The sequence below is a fragment of the Oncorhynchus masou genome, chromosome 31 (genome assembly GCF_036934945.1).
Source record: "Oncorhynchus masou masou isolate Uvic2021 chromosome 31, UVic_Omas_1.1, whole genome shotgun sequence".
In the NCBI taxonomy this organism is placed as follows: Eukaryota; Metazoa; Chordata; class Actinopteri; order Salmoniformes; family Salmonidae; genus Oncorhynchus; species Oncorhynchus masou.
The window spans coordinates 5,833,153-5,850,263 of record NC_088242.1 but is presented as its reverse complement, the minus strand read 5'-3'; the positions used below and the strand labels follow the sequence as shown (position 1 = coordinate 5,850,263).

The following is a 17,111-nucleotide window of genomic DNA, read 5'->3' as shown; positions in this document are numbered from 1 at the left end:
CAAATAGGAGTGGGAATATCGTCCAATATGATCCTCAGTAATTTTCCATCCAGATTGTCAGACCCCGGTGGCTTGTCATTAACGATAGACAACCTCTTCTACACTTACTTTTACGGAATTCAAAATTACAATGCTTGTCTTTTATAATTTGGTCAGATATACTTGGATGTGTTGTGTCAGCGTTCGTTGCTATCATGTGATACCTAACTTTGCTAATCTCGCCAATTAAAAAATAATTAAATCGTTTCCAATATCAGTAGGTTTTGTGGTAAATGAGCCATCTGATTCAATGAATGATGGCGCTGAGTTTGCCCTTTTGCCCAAAATGTCATTTAAGGTGCTCCAAAGCTTTTTACTATCATTCTTTATGTATTTTATCTTTGTTTCATAGTTTAGTTTCTTCTTTTTATTCAGTTTAGTCACATGATTTCTCAGTTTGCAGTACGTTTGCCAATCGGTTGTGCAGCCAGACTTTTTTTCCAGTCCTTCTGTCTCATCCCTTCAACCATACCATGTTTTAATTCCTCAAGGGGATTTAACAGTTATTACAGTCATTTTATTAATGGGTGCTTATTAGTAACTGGAATAAGTAGTTTCATAAATGTGTGAAGTGCAGCGTCTGGTTGCTCCTCATTACACACACCAGACCAGCAGCGTCTGGTTGCTCCTCATTACACACCACAGACCAGCAGGGTCTGGTTGCTCCTCGTTACACACCACAGACCAGCAGCGCCTGGTTGCTCCTCGTTACACACCACAGACCAGCAGCGTCTGGTTGCTCCTCATTAAACACCACAGACCAGCAGCGCCTGGTTGCTCCTCATTACACACCACAGACCAGCAGCGTCTGGTTGCTCCTCATTACACACCACAGACCAGCAGCGTCTGGTTGCTCCTCATTAAACACCACAGACCAGCAGCGTCTGGTTGCTCCTCATTACATACCACAGACCAGCAGCGTCTGGTTGCTCCTCGTTACACACCACAGACCAGCAGTGTCTGGTTGCTCCTCATTACACACCACAGACCAGCAGCGTCTGGTTGCTCCTCATTAAACACCACAGACCAGCAGTGTCTGGTTGCTCCTCATTACACACCACAGACCAGCAGATATTCTTTACATCATCAACATATGAATCACTACTAAACTTCTTGTATGACCTCTTATACACTATATTAGGCCCAGCCTGACCTCTTATACACTATATGAGGCCCAGCCTGACCTCTTATACACTATATGAGGCCCAGCCTGACCTCTTATACACTATATGAGGCCCAGCCTGACCTCTTATACACTATATGAGGCCCAGCCTGACCTCTTATACACTATATTAGGCCCAGCCTGACCTCATACACTATATTAGGCCCAGCCTGACCTCTTATACACTATATTAGGCCCAGCCTGACCTCTTATACACTATATGAGGCCCAGCCTGACCTCTTATACACTATATTAGGCCCAGCCTGTCCTCTTATACACTATATTAGGCCCAGCCTGACCTCTTATACACTATATGAGGCCCAGCCTGACCTCTTATACACTATATGAGGCCCAGCCTGACCTCTTATACACTATATGAGGCCCAGCCTGACCTCTTATACACTATATTAGGCCCAGCCTGACCTCTTATACACTATATTAGGCCCAGCCTGACCTCATACACTATATTAGGCCCAGCCTGTCCTCTTATACACTATATTAGGCCCAGCCTGACCTCTTATACACTATATTAGGCCCAGCCTGACCTCTTATACACTATATTAGGCCCAGCCTGACCTCTTATACACTATATTAGGCCCAGCCTGACCTCATACACTATATTAGGCCCAGCCTGTCCTCTTATACACTATATTAGGCCCAGCCTGACCTCTTATACACTATATTAGGCCCAGCCTGACCTCTTATACACTATATTAGGCCCAGCCTGACCTCCTATACATTACATTAGGCCCAGCCTGACCTCTTATACACTATATGAGGCCCAGCCTTTGGAACTGTGGTTTTCCTAGACATGGCTACTATATTGTGATCACTACATCTGATGGATCTGGATACTGCTTTAGAGCACATTTCTGCAGCATTGGTAAAGATGTGATCAATACATGTTGATGACTTCATTCCTGTGTTGTTTGTAAATACCCTGGTAGGTTGACTGATAACCTGAACCAGGTTACAGGCACTGGTTGCAGTTTGAAGCTTCTCTTGAGTGGGCAGCTTGATGAATAATTCAATCACCCAGAAAATATGCCTTTCTGTTGACACCACATATATTACCCATTTGGGGCAGTGGGGTAGCCTAGTGGTTAGAGTGTAGAGGTGGCAGGGTAGCCTAGTGGTTAGAGTGTAGAGGTGGCAGGGTAGCCTAGTGGTTAGAGTGTAGAGGTGGCAGGGTAGCCTAGTGGTTAGAGTGTAGAGGTGGCAGGGTAGCCTAGTGGTTAGAGTGTAGAGGTGGCAGGGTAGCCTAGTGGTTAGAGTTTAGAGGTGGCAGGGTAGTCTAGTGGTTAGAGTGTAGAGGTGGCAGGGTAGTCTAGTGGTTAGAGTGTAGAGGTGGCAGGGTAGCCTAGTGGTTAGAGTGTAGAGGTGGCAGGTAGCCTAGTGGTTAGAGTGTAGAGGTGGCAGGGTAGCCTAGTGGTTAGAGTGTAGAGGTGGCAGGGTAGCCTAGTGGTTAGAGTGTAGAGGCGGCAGGTAGCCTAGTGGTTAGAGTGTAGAGGTGGCAGGGTAGCCTAGTGGTTAGAGTGTAGAGGCGGCAGGTAGCCTAGTGGTTAGAGTGTAGAGGCGGCAGGTAGCCTAGTGGTTAGAGTGTAGAGGTGGCAGGGTAGCCTAGTGGTTAGAGTGTAGAGGTGGCAGGGTAGCCTAGTGGTTAGAGTGTAGAGGCGGCAGGTAGCCTAGTGGTTAGAGTGTAGAGGTGGCAGGGTAGCCTAGTGGTTAGAGTGTAGAGGTGGCAGGGTAGCCTAGTGGTTAGAGTGTAGAGGTGGCAGGGTAGCCTAGTGGTTAGAGTGTAGAGGCGGCAGGTAGCCTAGTGGTTAGAGTGTAGAGGTGGCAGGGTAGCCTAGTGGTTAGAGAGTAGAGGTGGCAGGGTAGCCTAGTGGTTAGAGTGTAGAGGTGGCAGGGTAGCCTAGTGGTTAGAGTGTAGAGGCGGCAGGTAGCCTAGTGGTTAGAGTGTAGAGGTGGCAGGGCAGCCTAGTGGTTAGAGCGTAGAGGGGGAAGGGCAGCCTAGTGGTTAGAGCGTAGAGGGGAAGGGGAGCCTAGTGGTTAGAGCGTAGAAGGGGCAGGGCAGCCTAGTGGTTAGAGCGTAGAGGGGGTAGGTAGCCTAGTGGTTAGAGCGTTGGACTAGTAACCAGCAGGTAGCCTAGTGCGTAGAGTGTAGAGGCGGCAGGTAGCCTAGTGGTTAGAGTGTAGAGGTGGCAGGGCAGCCTAGTGGTTCGAGCGTAGAGGGGGAAGGGCAGCCTAGTGGTTAGAGCGTAGAGGGGGAAGGGGAGCCTAGTGGTTAGAGCGTAGAAGGGGCAGGGCAGCCTAGTGGTTAGAGTGTAGAGGTGGCAGGGTAGCCTAGTGGTTAGAGTGTAGAGGTGGCAGGGTAGCCTAGTGGTTAGAGTGTAGAGGCGGCAGGTAGCCTAGTGGTTAGAGTGTAGAGGTGGCAGGGCAGCCTAGTGGTTAGAGCGTAGAGGGGGAAGGGCAGCCTAGTGGTTAGAGCGTAGAGGGGGAAGGGGAGCCTAGTGGTTAGAGCGTAGAAGGGGCAGGGCAGCCTAGTGGTTAGAGCGTAGAGGGGGTAGGTAGCCTAGTGGTTAGAGCGTTGGACTAGTAACCAGCAGGTAGCCTAGTGGGTAGAGTGTTGGACTAGTAACCAGCAGGTAGCCTAGTGGTTAGAGCGTTGGACCAGTAACCAGCAGGTAGCCTAGTGGTTAGAGCGTTGGACTAGTAACCAGCAGGGAGCCTAGTGGTTAGAGCGTTGGACTAGTAACCAGCAGGTAGCCTAGTGGTTAGAGCGTTGGACTAGTAACCAGCAGGTAGCCTAGTGGTTAGAGCGTTGGACTAGTAACCAGCAGGTAGCCTAGTGGTTAGAGTGTTGGACTAGTAACCAGCAGGTAGCCTAGTGGTTAGAGCGTTGGACTAGTAACCAGCAGGTAGCCTAGTGGTTAGAGCGTTGGACTAGTAACCAGCAGGTAGCCTAGTGGTTAGAGCGTTGGACTAGTAACCAGCAGGTAGCCTAGTGGTAAGAGCGTTGGACTAGTAACCAGCAGGTAGCCTAGTGGTTAGAGCGTTGGACTAGTAACCAGCAGGTAGCCTAGTGGTTAGAGCGTTCGTCTCTAAGCTTCACAGGAATATAAATGGCAACACCTCCACCTTTGACATTTCTGTCTTTTTTGTAGATTTTATAACCTTGTATTGCTCCCACTGTATCAAAGGAATTATCTCAGTGAGTTTCAGATATGAATGTCATCTGTTATTGAAGTTATTGAGTTATTGATTTCATGAACCTTGTTTAAGCTACATATGTTAACGTGGGCCAATTTTAGCACTTTTCTGGGATGCTTGATTGTTTTCATTGGTAGACATGCTCATGTTGTTTATGTTAGTGCAGGGTGAGCTGCACACAGTGGTCTTCCGACTAGGACACACCCCCTCAGTGGTCTTCCGACTAGGACACACCCCCTCAGTGGTCTTCCGACTAGGACACACCACCTCAGTGGTCTTCCTACTAGGACACACCCCCTCAGTGGTCTTCCGACTAGGACACACCCCCTCAGTGGTCTTCCGACTAGGACACACCCCCTCAGTGGTCTTCCGACTAGGACACACCCCCTCAGTGGTCTTCCTACTAGGACACACCCCCTCAGTGGTCTTCCTACTAGGACACACCCCCTCAGTGGTCTTCCTACTAGGACACACCCCCTAGTGGTCTTCCGACTAGGACACACCCCCTCAGTGCTAACAGTATAACTCTGGTTTATAGGCACATGATTACTGCATACAATAGCTGTCGGATCAGCAGAGGCAATCAGGGCCATAAATTAGGTTACTTACATTGTGTCTACCAACGCCCCTGGGATAATGTAGATGTACTGAAGCATTAAGATGACGGTAGGGATTAACTGAGCTGGACCTGGGTCATTGATAAGTCATTGTCTCAACGCAGCCTTATAATGCTGTGAAAGGATCCAGGAACCCAAAGGATTCGGGAGGATCCCATCCTCTGTGTGTGTGTGTGTGTGTGTGTGTTCTCACCAGTAGACGTTCTGTGGATCTGGTGCGTAGCCGACCGTCCAGGAATAGGTGTGAAGGTGCTGGCTGAAGGAAGAAGACCTGGGTTCCCTCCGACAGTGGCAGCCCTGACACTTACACGCATTGTAGTCCTTCAGGATACTGAACAGGGGAACATGTACAAAGATGCCTTGATTAATGGCTACAACACGCACAACAAGACAATTCCAATAGCAGAGTGATGAACGCGACTTGGAAGAATGGGAATTAGGGACTACAAATATATAACCATTCCCACCTAACATTCCAACTAACAACCCATTCCCACTACCATTCCCACTACCACCACCATTCCCACTACCATTCCCACTACCACCACCATTCCCACTAACACTACCATTCCCACTACCATTCCCACTAACACTACCATTCCCACTAACACCACCATTCCCACTACCATTCCCACTAACACTACCATTCCCACTAACACTACCATTCCCACTACCATTCCCACTAACACTACCATTCCCACTAACACTACCATTCCCACTAACACTACCATTCCCACTAACACTACCATTCCCACTAACACCACCATTCCCACTACCATTCCCACTAACACTACCATTCCCACTAACACTACCATTCCCACTACCATTCCCACTAACACTACCATTCCCACTAACACTACCATTCCCACTAACACTACCATTCCCACTAACACCACCATTCCCACTACCATTCCCACTAACACTACCATTCCCACTAACACCACCATTCCCACTAACACTACCATTCCCACTAACACTACCATTCCCACTACCACCACCATTCCCACTACCACCACCATTCCCACTACCATTCCCACTAACACTACCATTCCCACTAACACCACCATTCCCACTACCATTCCCACTAACACCACCATTCCCACTAACACTACCATTCCCACTACCCCCACCATTCCCACTACCACCACCATTCCCACTAACACCACCATTCCCACTAACACTACCATTCCCACTACCACCACCATTCCCACTACCACCACCATTCCCACTACCATTCCCACTACCACCACCATTCCCACTAACACTACCATTCCCACTAACACCACCATTCCCACTAACACTACCATTCCCACTACCACCACCATTCCCACTACCATTCCCACTACCACCACCATTCCCACTACCATTCCCACTACCATTACCACTAACACTACCATTCCCACTAACACTACCACCACCATTCCCACCACCATTCCCACTAACACCGCCATTCCCACTAACACCGCCATTCCCACTAACACCGCCATTCCCACTAACACCGCCATTCCCACTAACACCGCCATTCCCACTAACACCGCCATTCCCACTAACACCGCCATTCCCACTAACACCACCATTCCCACTAACACTACCATTCCCACTAACACTACCATTCCCACTAACACTACCACCATTCCCACCGCCATTCCCACTAACACCACCATTCCCACTAACACCACCATTCCCACTAACACCACCATTCCCACTAACACCACCATTCCCAATAACACCACCATTCCCACTAACACCACCATTCCCAATAACATTCCCACTTAACATCTCATTCCTTGTATTTCCGTCACAAATCCACACATATACTGTCTCACTCTCTCACTGATACAAAGACACTCTGTCTTACATAGCGGTCATGGCTTCGTTCTGGAAGGTAACGAAGGCCATTCCCAGTGGTTTACTGTTGACCTTCTCTTTCTCCTTCCTGTACTCCTCCTTCAGCTTGGACTCCAGCTTGGTGTAATAACTAACTGCCTCCTCCTGTAGAATAGAGATGGTTAGTTAGGTGGCTTCTAGTTTGGTGTAGGGGTTGGACACCTAGCCTAGACCTCTGGGTTATGGACTAGGGGTTGGACACCTAGACCTTTGGGTTATGGGCTAGGGGTTGGACACCTAGACCTTTGGGTTATGGGCTAGGGGTTGGACACCTAGCCTAGACCTCTGGGTTATGGGCTAGGGGTTGGACACCTAGCCTAGACCTCTGGGTTATGGGCTAGGGGTTGGACACCTAGACCTTTGGGTTATGGGCTAGGGGTTGGACACCTAGCCTAGACCTCTGGGTTATGGGCTAGGGGTTGGACACCTCGACCTCTGGGTTATGGGCTAGGGGTTGGACACCTCGACCTCTGGGTTATGGGCTAGGGGTTGGACACCTCGACCTCTGGGTTATGGGCTAGGGGTTGGACACCTCGACCTCTGGGTTATGGGCTAGGGGTTGGACACCTCGACCTCTGGGTTATGGGCTAGGGGTTGGACACCTCGACCTCTGGGTTATGGGCTAGGGGTTGGACACCTCGACCTCTGGGTTATGGGCTAGGGGTTGGACACCTCGACCTCTGGGTTATGGGCTAGGGGTTGGACACCTCGACCTCTGGGTTATGGGCTAGGGGTTGGACACCTCGACCTCTGGGTTATGGGCTAGGGGTTGGACACCTCGACCTCTGGGTTATGGGCTAGGGTTGGACACCTCGACCTCTGGGTTATGGGCTAGGGGTTGGACACCTCGACCTCTGGGTTATGGGCTAGGGGTTGGACACCTCGACCTCTGGGTTATGGGCTAGGGGTTGGACACCTCGACCTCTGGGTTATGGGCTAGGGGTTGGACACCTAGACCTTTGGGTTATGGGCTAGGGGTTGGACACCTAGACCTTTGGGTTATGGGCTAGGGGTTGGACACCTAGACCTTTGGGTTATGGGCTAGGGGTTGGACACCTAGCCTAGACCTCTGGGTTATGGGCTAGGGGTTGGACACCTAGCCTAGACCTTTGGGTTATGGGCTAGGGGTTGGACACCTAGCCTAGACCTCTGGGTTATGGGCTAGGGGTTGGACACCTAGCCTAGACCTCTGGGTTATGGGCTAGGGCTTGGACACCTAGACCTCTGGGTTATGGGCTAGGGGTTGGACACCTAGCCTAGACTTCTGGGTTATGGGCTAGGGGTTGGACACCTAGCCTAGACCTCTGGGTTATGGGCTAGGGGTTGGACACCTAGCCTAAACCTCTGGGTTATGGGCTAGGGGTTGGACACCTAGCCTAGACCTCTGGGTTATGGGCTAGGGGTTGGACACCTCGACCTCTGGGTTATGGGCTAGGGGTTGGACACCTCGACCTCTGGGTTATGGGCTAGGGGTGGGACACCTCGACCTCTGGGTTATGGGCTAGGGGTGGGACACCTCGACCTCTGGGTTATGGGCTAGGGGTGGGACACCTCGACCTCTGGGTTATGGGCTAGGGGTGGGACACCTCGACCTCTGGGTTATGGGCTAGGGGTGGGACACCTCGACCTCTGGGTTATGGGCTAGGGGTGGGACACCTCGACCTCTGGGTTATGGGCTAGGGGTGGGACACCTCGACCTCTGGGTTATGGGCTAGGGTTGGACACCTCGACCTCTGGGTTATGGGCTAGGGGTTGGACACCTCGACCTCTGGGTTATGGGCTAGGGGTGGGACACCTCGACCTCTGGGTTATGGGCTAGGGGTGGGACACCTCGACCTCTGGGTTATGGGCTAGGGGTGGGACACCTCGACCTCTGGGTTATGGGCTAAGGGTTGGAAACATATCATAGACTCTCAGATCTCGGGGGTATGGGCTAGGGGTTGGACACATATCATAGACTCAGATCTCTGGGTTATGGGCTAGGGGTTGGACACATATCATAGACTCTCAGATCTCTGGGTTATGGGCTAGGGGTTGGACATATCATAGACTCTCAGATCTCTGGGTTATGGGCTAGGGGTTGGACACATATCATAGACTCTCAGATCTCTGGGTTATGGGCTAGGGGTTGGACATATCATAGACTCTCAGATCTCTGGGTTATGGGCTAGGGGTTGGACACATATCATAGACTCTCAGATCTCTGGGTTATGGGCTAGGGGTTGGACACATCATAGACTCTCAGATCTCTGGGTTATGGGCTAGGGGTTGGACACATCATAGACTCTCAGATCTCGGGGGTATGGGCTAGGGGTTGGACACATATCATAGACTCTCAGATCTCGGGGGTATGTCTCTGATATAATTTGAGACGTCCCACCTGCTCACAGCCCTTGATGATGCAACAGCAGAGATGACCACAGGGTTTGGGGTTGATCATGGTGGGGATGTGCTCCTTGGACTGTAGGTCTGTAAAGAACTTCTTGCTACGCGCGGTCTTCTTCCTGTTTACAGAACACATGACCATGTCACATGACAGCACGCATGATCATATCACATGACCAAATACACAAGAGGTCTCGTCTTTGAATCTGTGACACAGCACGGGCAGCGACGTTTAGGCCATCTCCATTTTAAAATAGTCCATTTTTGTATTGTTCTTTGGTTGATAAAAGTGTAACGTTAATATTGATGATTTACCGCCACTTGCAGTGCTGAAGTGCTGAAACAAATATTGTGTAATTTATATATTGTGGCCACTAGATGGCAGCGATATAGCTTAAAGCCATTTACAAACCCTAGTACCCAATTTGAAAAACATTGGCTGATCATTGGCTGACCGCTCCCAACCTATAGGAATCCCCACCAAGTTGACTACTTTAAAATGGTGGAATCCCTCAAATGGCAATGTCCATGCAAAAAAAAAAACAGGTTATATCCTAGTTGAGTCCTATGGTATTGCTACAGACAGTGACACAGTCAAGCAGAGAAACGACGTACCTTTCTGAGTTGAGCGACATCAGCTTCGCCACATCGTAGCAGATACGAGCCTCGAGAACACAGCAGTTTTCATAGGCCTGTCTGTACGGAGAGACAGACAGGTGGAAGAGACACAGACGAGATGGGAAAGATTAAAGTTATAGAAACAGAGAAATCTGTATGTCGAAGTCTCCCTCAGGTCTTTCGAACCCTTCGCTGGCGAAAGTCTCTCTGATGTCTCGGTACTATAATATATTGCTATTGAACAGACGCTTTTACCCAAAACAACTTAATCACACGTCAATAATCCCCCCCCCCATGTGGTTTGAGCCTGCGGGAATTGAACCCGCGACCCTTGACGTTTCCAAGCACCATGCTCTACCGACATGTATCACAGACGTAGAAATAGAATGACTAGAATGGGGGAGGTGTCCAACCCCTAGCCCATAACCCAGAGGTCTCAGACCACTGAATTTAGAGAGTACGCGCATAGGTACACTCAACTCGGACACAGGGCCGCCCAGCACGGGAGGTTAAAGGTTAAACTCCACCACTTTCCAACCTCATTATCTCCAACAGCGTCAACAAAAACAGAACATTTATATGTTTTGTAGGAAAAAAAAATGAAGTTCAAAATCTCTACCTGATGACATCGGCAACAAGTTAAACACACCATGAGATTGGCAGTACTTTGGAGACAGGAAATACCCTCCCTTGGACTAGAAGTTAAACACACCATGAGATTGGCAGTACTGTGGAGACAGGAAATACCCTCCCTTGGACTAGTAGTTAAACACACCATGAGATTGGCAGTACTGTGGAGACAGGAAATACCCTCAATTGGACTAGAAATCCATTGCTGCTTTTGAAAAATCAGTTTATTTTTTATTTTTAACCCCACCCTGTGATGTCACAGAGAAGCATATATAGACTCTGGTTTGGTGCTGAGATAATGAACAGAGAGATGCTGTTTTCATATATAGACTCTGGTTTGGTGCTGAGATAATGAACAGAGAGATGCTGTTTTCATATATAGACTCTGGTTTGGTGCTGAGATAATGAACAGGAGGTTGAGAAGTGGTGGAGTTGCCCTTTAATGTGAAAGGCGATGTCTGTTCTAGTCATTCTGTTTCTATGGTCACAGTGACCACAGCCACTAAACTGTACAGGACGACAACACGATGACAGAGAAGTGGATTAGATTCACATACAAAAGCCTGTCAAATTGAGGACATGATGCAGCTTCCTCATTCTAGTGATCTAATGACATTTTATTACAGGACAGGACTGTAATCCAATGACATTTTATTACATCAAAAACATTCAATAGGATGAATTACATTGGTTTCCTGTCCTAAGGTGTCACACATGGCTCTCTGTCTCTCTCTGAGGCTACTGGCCGAACCTCACGTGGGTCTCTCTCTGAGGCTACTGGCCAAACCTCACGTGGGTCTCTCTCTAGGCTACTGGCCAAACCTCACGTGGGTCTCTCTCTGAGGCTACTGGCCAAACCTCACGTGGGTCTCTCTCTCTCTCTAGGCTACTGGCCAAACCTCACGTGGGTCTCTCTCTCTAGGCTACTGGCCAAACCTCACGTGGGTCTCTCTCTAGGCTACTGGCCAAACCTCACGTGGGTCTCTCTCTCTCTCTAGGCTACTGGCCAAACCTCACGTGGGTCTCTCTCTCTAGGCTACTGGCCAAACCTCACGTGGGTCTCTCTCTCAGCTACTGGCCAAACCTCACGTGGGTCTCTCTCTGAGGCTACTGGCCAAACCTCACGTGGGTCTCTCTCTAGGCTACTGGCCAAACCTCACGTGGGTCTCTCTCTCTCTAGGCTACTGGCCAAAACTCATGTGGGTCTCTCTCTAGGCTACTGGCCAAACCTCACATGGGTCTCTCTCTAGGCTACTGGCCAAACCTCACGTAGGTCTCTCTCTAGGCTACTGGCCAAACCTCACGTGGGTCTCTCTCTCTAGGCTACTGGCCAAACCTCACGTGGGTCTCTCTCTCAGCTACTGGCCAAACCTCACGTGGGTCTCTCTCTGAGGCTACTGGCCAAACCTCACGTGGGTCTCTCTCTAGGCTACTGGCCAAACCTCACGTGGGTCTCTCTCTCTCTAGGCTACTGGCCAAAACTCACGTGGGTCTCTCTCTAGGCTACTGGCCAAACCTCACGTGGGTCTCTCTCTAGGCTACTGGCCAAACCTCACGTGGGTCTCTCTCTAGGCTACTGGCCAAACCTCACGTGGGTCTCTCTCTAGGCTACTGGCCAAACCTCACGTGGGTCTCTCTCTCTAGGCTACCGGTCAAACCTCACGTGGGTCTCTCTCTAGGCTACTGGCCAAACCTCACGTGGGTCTCTCTCTAGGCTACTGGCCAAACCTCACGTGGGTCTCTCTCTGAGGCTACTGGCCAAACCTCACGTGGGTCTCTCTCTAGGCTACCGGCCAAATCTCACGTGGGTCTCTCTCTCTCTCTCCCACTGGCTGAAGTCTCTCTCTCTCTCTCCCACTGGCTGAAGTCTCTCCATCTCTCTCCCACTGGCTGAAGTCTCTCTCTCTCTCTCCCACTGGCTGAAGTCTCCCTCACTCTCTCTCCCACTGGCCGAAGTCGCTCTCTCCCACTGGCTGGAGTCGCTCTCTCCCACTGGCTGGAGTCTGTCTCTCTCTCTCTCTCTCCCACTGGCTGAAGTCTCTCCATCTCTCTCCCACTGGCTGAAGTCTCTCTCTCTCTCTCCCACTGGCTGAAGTCTCCCTCACTCTCTCTCCCACTGGCTGAAGTCTGTCTCTCTCTCTCCCACTGACTGAAGTCTGTCTCTCTCTCTCTCCCACTGGCTGAAGTCTGTCTCTCTCTCTCCCACTGGCTGAAGTCTCTCTCTCTCTCTCCCACTGGCTGAAGTCTCCCTCACTCTCTCTCCCACTGGCTGAAGTCTGTCTCTCTCTCTCCCACTGACTGAAGTCTCTCTCTCTCTCCCACTGACTGAAGTCTGTCTCTCTCTCTCCCACTGACTGAAGTCTGTCTCTCTCTCTCCCACTGACTGAAGTCTGTCTCTCTCTCTCTCCCACTGGCTGAAGTCTGTCTCTCTCTCTCTCCCACTGGCTGAAGTCTGTCTCTCTCTCTCTCCCACTGGCTGAAGTCTGTCTCTCTCTCTCCCACTGGCTGGAGTCTGTCTCTCTCTCCCACTGGCTGAAGTCTGTCTCTCTCTCTCTCCCACTGGCTGAAGTCTGTCTCTCTCTCTCTCCCACTGGCTGAAGTCTGTCTCTCTCTCTCTCCCACTGGCTGAAGTCTGTCTCTCTCTCTCCCACTGGCTGGAGTCGCTCTCTCCCACTGGCTGGAGTCTGTCTCTCTCTCTCTCTCTCTCTCCCACTGGCTGGAGTCTCTCTCTCTCTCTCTCCCACTGGCTGTAGTCTGTCTCTCTCTCTCTCTCTCCCACTGGCTGGAGTCTGTCTCTCTCTCTCTCTCCCACTGGCTGGAGTCTCTCTCTATCTCTCCCACTGGCTGGAGTCTCTCTCTCTCTCTCTCCCACTGGCTGGAGTCTCTCTCTCTCTCTCCCACTGGCTGGAGTCTGTCTCTCTCTCTCTCTCTCTCTCCCACTGGCTGAAGTCTCTCTCTCTCTCTCCCACTGGCTGAAGTCTCTCTCTCTCTCTCCCACTGGCTGAAGTCTGTCTCTCTCTCTCCCACTGGCTGAAGTCTCTCTCTATCTCTCCCACTGGCTGGAGTCTCTCTCTCTCTCTCTCCCACTGGCTGGAGTCTATCTCTCTCTCTCCCACTGGCTGGAGTCTGTCTCTCTCTCTCTCTCTCTCCCACTGGCTGAAGTCTCTCTCTCTCTCTCCCACTGGCTGAAGTCTCTCTCTCTCTCCCCACTGGCTGAAGTCTCTCTCTCTCTCTCCCACTGGCTGAAGTCTGTCTCTCTCTCTCCCACTGGCTGAAGTCTCTCTCTCTCTCTCCCACTGGCTGGAGTCTGTCTCTCTCTCTCTCCCACTGGCTGAAGTCTCTCTCTCTCTCTCCCACTGGCTGAAGTCTCTCCATCTCTCTCCCACTGGCTGAAGTCTCTCTCTCTCTCTCCCACTGGCTGAAGTCTCCCTCACTCTCTCTCCCACTGGCCGAAGTCGCTCTCTCCCACTGGCTGGAGTCGCTCTCTCCCACTGGCTGGAGTCGCTCTCTCCCACTGGCTGGAGTCTGTCTCTCTCTCTCTCTCTCCCACTGGCTGAAGTCTCTCCATCTCTCTCCCACTGGCTGAAGTCTCTCTCTCTCTCCCACTGGCTGAAGTCTCCCTCACTCTCTCTCCCACTGGCTGAAGTCTGTCTCTCTCTCTCCCACTGACTGAAGTCTGTCTCTCTCTCTCCCACTGGCTGAAGTCTGTCTCTCTCTCTCCCACTGGCTGAAGTCTCTCTCTCTCTCTCCCACTGGCTGAAGTCTCCCTCACTCTCTCTCCCACTGGCTGAAGTCTGTCTCTCTCTCTCTCTCTCTCTCTCTCCCACTGGCTGAAGTCTCTCTCTCTCTCTCTCCCACTGGCTGAAGTCTCTCTCTCTCTCTCCCACTGGCTGAAGTCTCTCTCTCTCTCTCTCTCTCTCTCCCACTGGCTGAAGTCTCTCTCTCTCTCTCTCGCACTGGCTGAAGTCTCTCTCTCTCTCTCTCGCACTGGCTGAAGTCCGTCTCTCTCTGACATTTCTCTGTCTCACAAGTATGGGTCTTCACTCCTTTACATGTGAAGAGACAGACGAGGCGACAGGAGAAAGAGGTATTTCTGGAACACAGGAAGTGTGGTGGTGAACAACATTAGATTTAGTGTAATACTATTTGGTGATCTAGACACGACCCGGTCCCTCCCAGTGTGTGTCCCCCCGCCCCTCCTACAGCCTAACACACGACTCACATGATTCAGCTCATAGGCTTTTTTTGTTAGGAGCAATCACACAGATAGGCCTGCTATTGTCTGTATAGTGCCGGGACTCACGGACACAAAGACACACACACCAGGGGTAGGGTCAGGACAAGTAAAGCCTTACCCAACTGACGAGGGAATGGGTGTCAATATAGCCCTGTTGACAGACTACTCTGAGAGAGACTCCATTAATGTAACCCTGTAGAGAGACTACATTAATGTAACCCTGTAGAGAGACTACTCTCAGAGAGACTCCATTAATGTAACCCTGTAGAGAGACTACTCTCAGAGAGACTCCATTAATGTAACCCTGTAGAGAGACTCCATTAATGTAACCCTGTAGAGAGACTCCATTAATGTAACCCTGTAGAGAGACTCCGTTAATGTAACCCTGTAGAGAGACTCCATTAATGTCACCCAGTAGACTACATTAATGTAACCCTGTAGAGAGACTCCATTAATGTAACCCTGTAGAGACTACTCTCAGAGAGACTCCATTAATGTAACCCTGTAGAGAGACTCCATTAATGTAACCCTGTAGAGAGAATCCATTAATGTAACCCTGTAGAGAGACTCCATTAATGTAACCCTGTAGAGAGACTCCGTTAATGTAACCCTGTAGAGAGACTCCATTAATGTCACCCAGTAGAGACTACATTAATGTAACCCTGTAGAGACTACATTAATGTAACCCTGTAGAGAGACTCCATTAATGTAACCCTGTAGAGAGACTCCATTAATGTAACCCTGTAGAGAGACTCCATTAATGTAACCCTGTAGAGACTCCATTAATGTAACCCTATAGAGAGACTCCATTAATGTAACCCTGTAGAGAGACTCCATTAATGTAACCCTGTAGAGACCCCATTAATGTAACCCTGTAGAGAGACTCCATTAATGTAACCCTGTAGAGACTACATTAATATAACCCTGTAGAGAGACTCCATTAATGTAACCCTGTAGAGACTCCATTAATGTAACCCTGTAGAGAGACTACTCTCAGAGAGACTCCATTAATGTAACCCTGTAGAGAGACTCCATTAATGTAACCCTGTAGAGAGACTCCATTAATGTAACCCTGTAGAGAGACTCCATTAATGTAACCCTGTAGAGAGACTCCATTAATGTAACCCTGTAGAGAGACTCCATTAATGTAACCCTGTAGAGACTCCATTAATGTAACCCTGTAGAGAGACTCCATTAATGTAACCCTGTAGAGAGACTACTCTCAGAGAGACTCCATTAATGTAACCCTGTAGAGAGACTCCATTAATGTGATTAGTATAGTTTTTTCCCCAAGGGATAAATTCTGAAAGAAACCATTGACACTTGTGACGTGAATCAGTGTTGCCAGATACAGGGAACAGACAGGACTTACTCAGTGTTGCCAGATACAGGGAACAGACAGGACTTACTCAGTGTTGCCAGATACAGGAAACAGACAGGACTTACTCAGTGTTGCCAGATACAGGGAACAGACAGGACTTACTCAGTGTTGCCAGATACAGGGAACAGACAGGACTTACTCAAAGTGTTGCTTGATGTGCTTCTCCTCTGCATACTTGGAGATCCCGTTGACAAATAAAGTGCGCTTCACCTAAGAATAAACAAAGAGCAAAAAGATGAAGATACAGTGTCGTTTTCACATTGACCTGGTATATCTACAGCCTGCCTCCAGGTAGTGGAGGGACATTTAGGACATGGGTGGTGTGTGTGTGTTCATACCACCCACCAGATCGTCCTCTCTGTAGTGCATCTTGGAGGTGTGTGTGTGTGTGTGTGTGTGTGTGTGTGTGTGTGTGTGTGTGTGTGTGTTCATACCACCCACCAGATCGTCCTCTCTGTAGTGCATCTTGGAGGTGTGTGTGTGTGTGTGTGTGTGTGTGTGTGTGTGCTCATACCACCCACCGGATCGTCCTCTCTGTAGTGCATCTTGGAGGTGTGTGTGTGTGTGTGTGTGTGTGTGTGTGTGTGTGTGTGTGTGTTCATACCACCCACCAGATCGTCCTCTCTGTAGTGCATCTTGGAGGTGTGTGTGTGTGTGTGTGTGTGTGTGTGTGTGTGTGTGTGTGTGTGTGTGTGTGTGTGTGTGTGTGTGTGTGTGTGTGTGTGTGTGTGTGTGTGTGTGTGTGTTCATACCACCCACCAGATCGTCCTCTCTGTAGTGCATCTTGGAGGTGTGTGTGTGTGTGTGTGTGTGTTCATACCACCCACCAGATCGTCCTCTCTGTAGTGCATCTTGGAGGTGTGCCGTCTCATGCTGTACACGGTCAGCAACAGGTAGAGGAACGCAAAGGTGGTGTGGAGCCACAGCAACATGTTACTGAGA

At 50.1% G+C, this 17,111-nt stretch overlaps 1 protein-coding gene across 1 annotated transcript in view; it reads right to left on the bottom strand.

The window, feature by feature from the left end:
- Positions 1–17,111, bottom strand: part of LOC135523365 (CSC1-like protein 2) — a 93,275-nt gene that overhangs the window by 57,305 nt on the left and 18,859 nt on the right. The window contains exons 8-13 of the mRNA XM_064949988.1: positions 16,997–17,105; positions 16,309–16,379; positions 9,919–9,999; positions 9,299–9,422; positions 6,890–7,023; positions 5,225–5,362 (exon numbers count right to left, since the gene is read on the bottom strand). Coding sequence (XP_064806060.1) covers positions 5,225–5,362; positions 6,890–7,023; positions 9,299–9,422; positions 9,919–9,999; positions 16,309–16,379; positions 16,997–17,105 — 657 coding nt within the window. The remainder of the gene's footprint in view (positions 1–5,224; positions 5,363–6,889; positions 7,024–9,298; positions 9,423–9,918; positions 10,000–16,308; positions 16,380–16,996; positions 17,106–17,111) is intronic.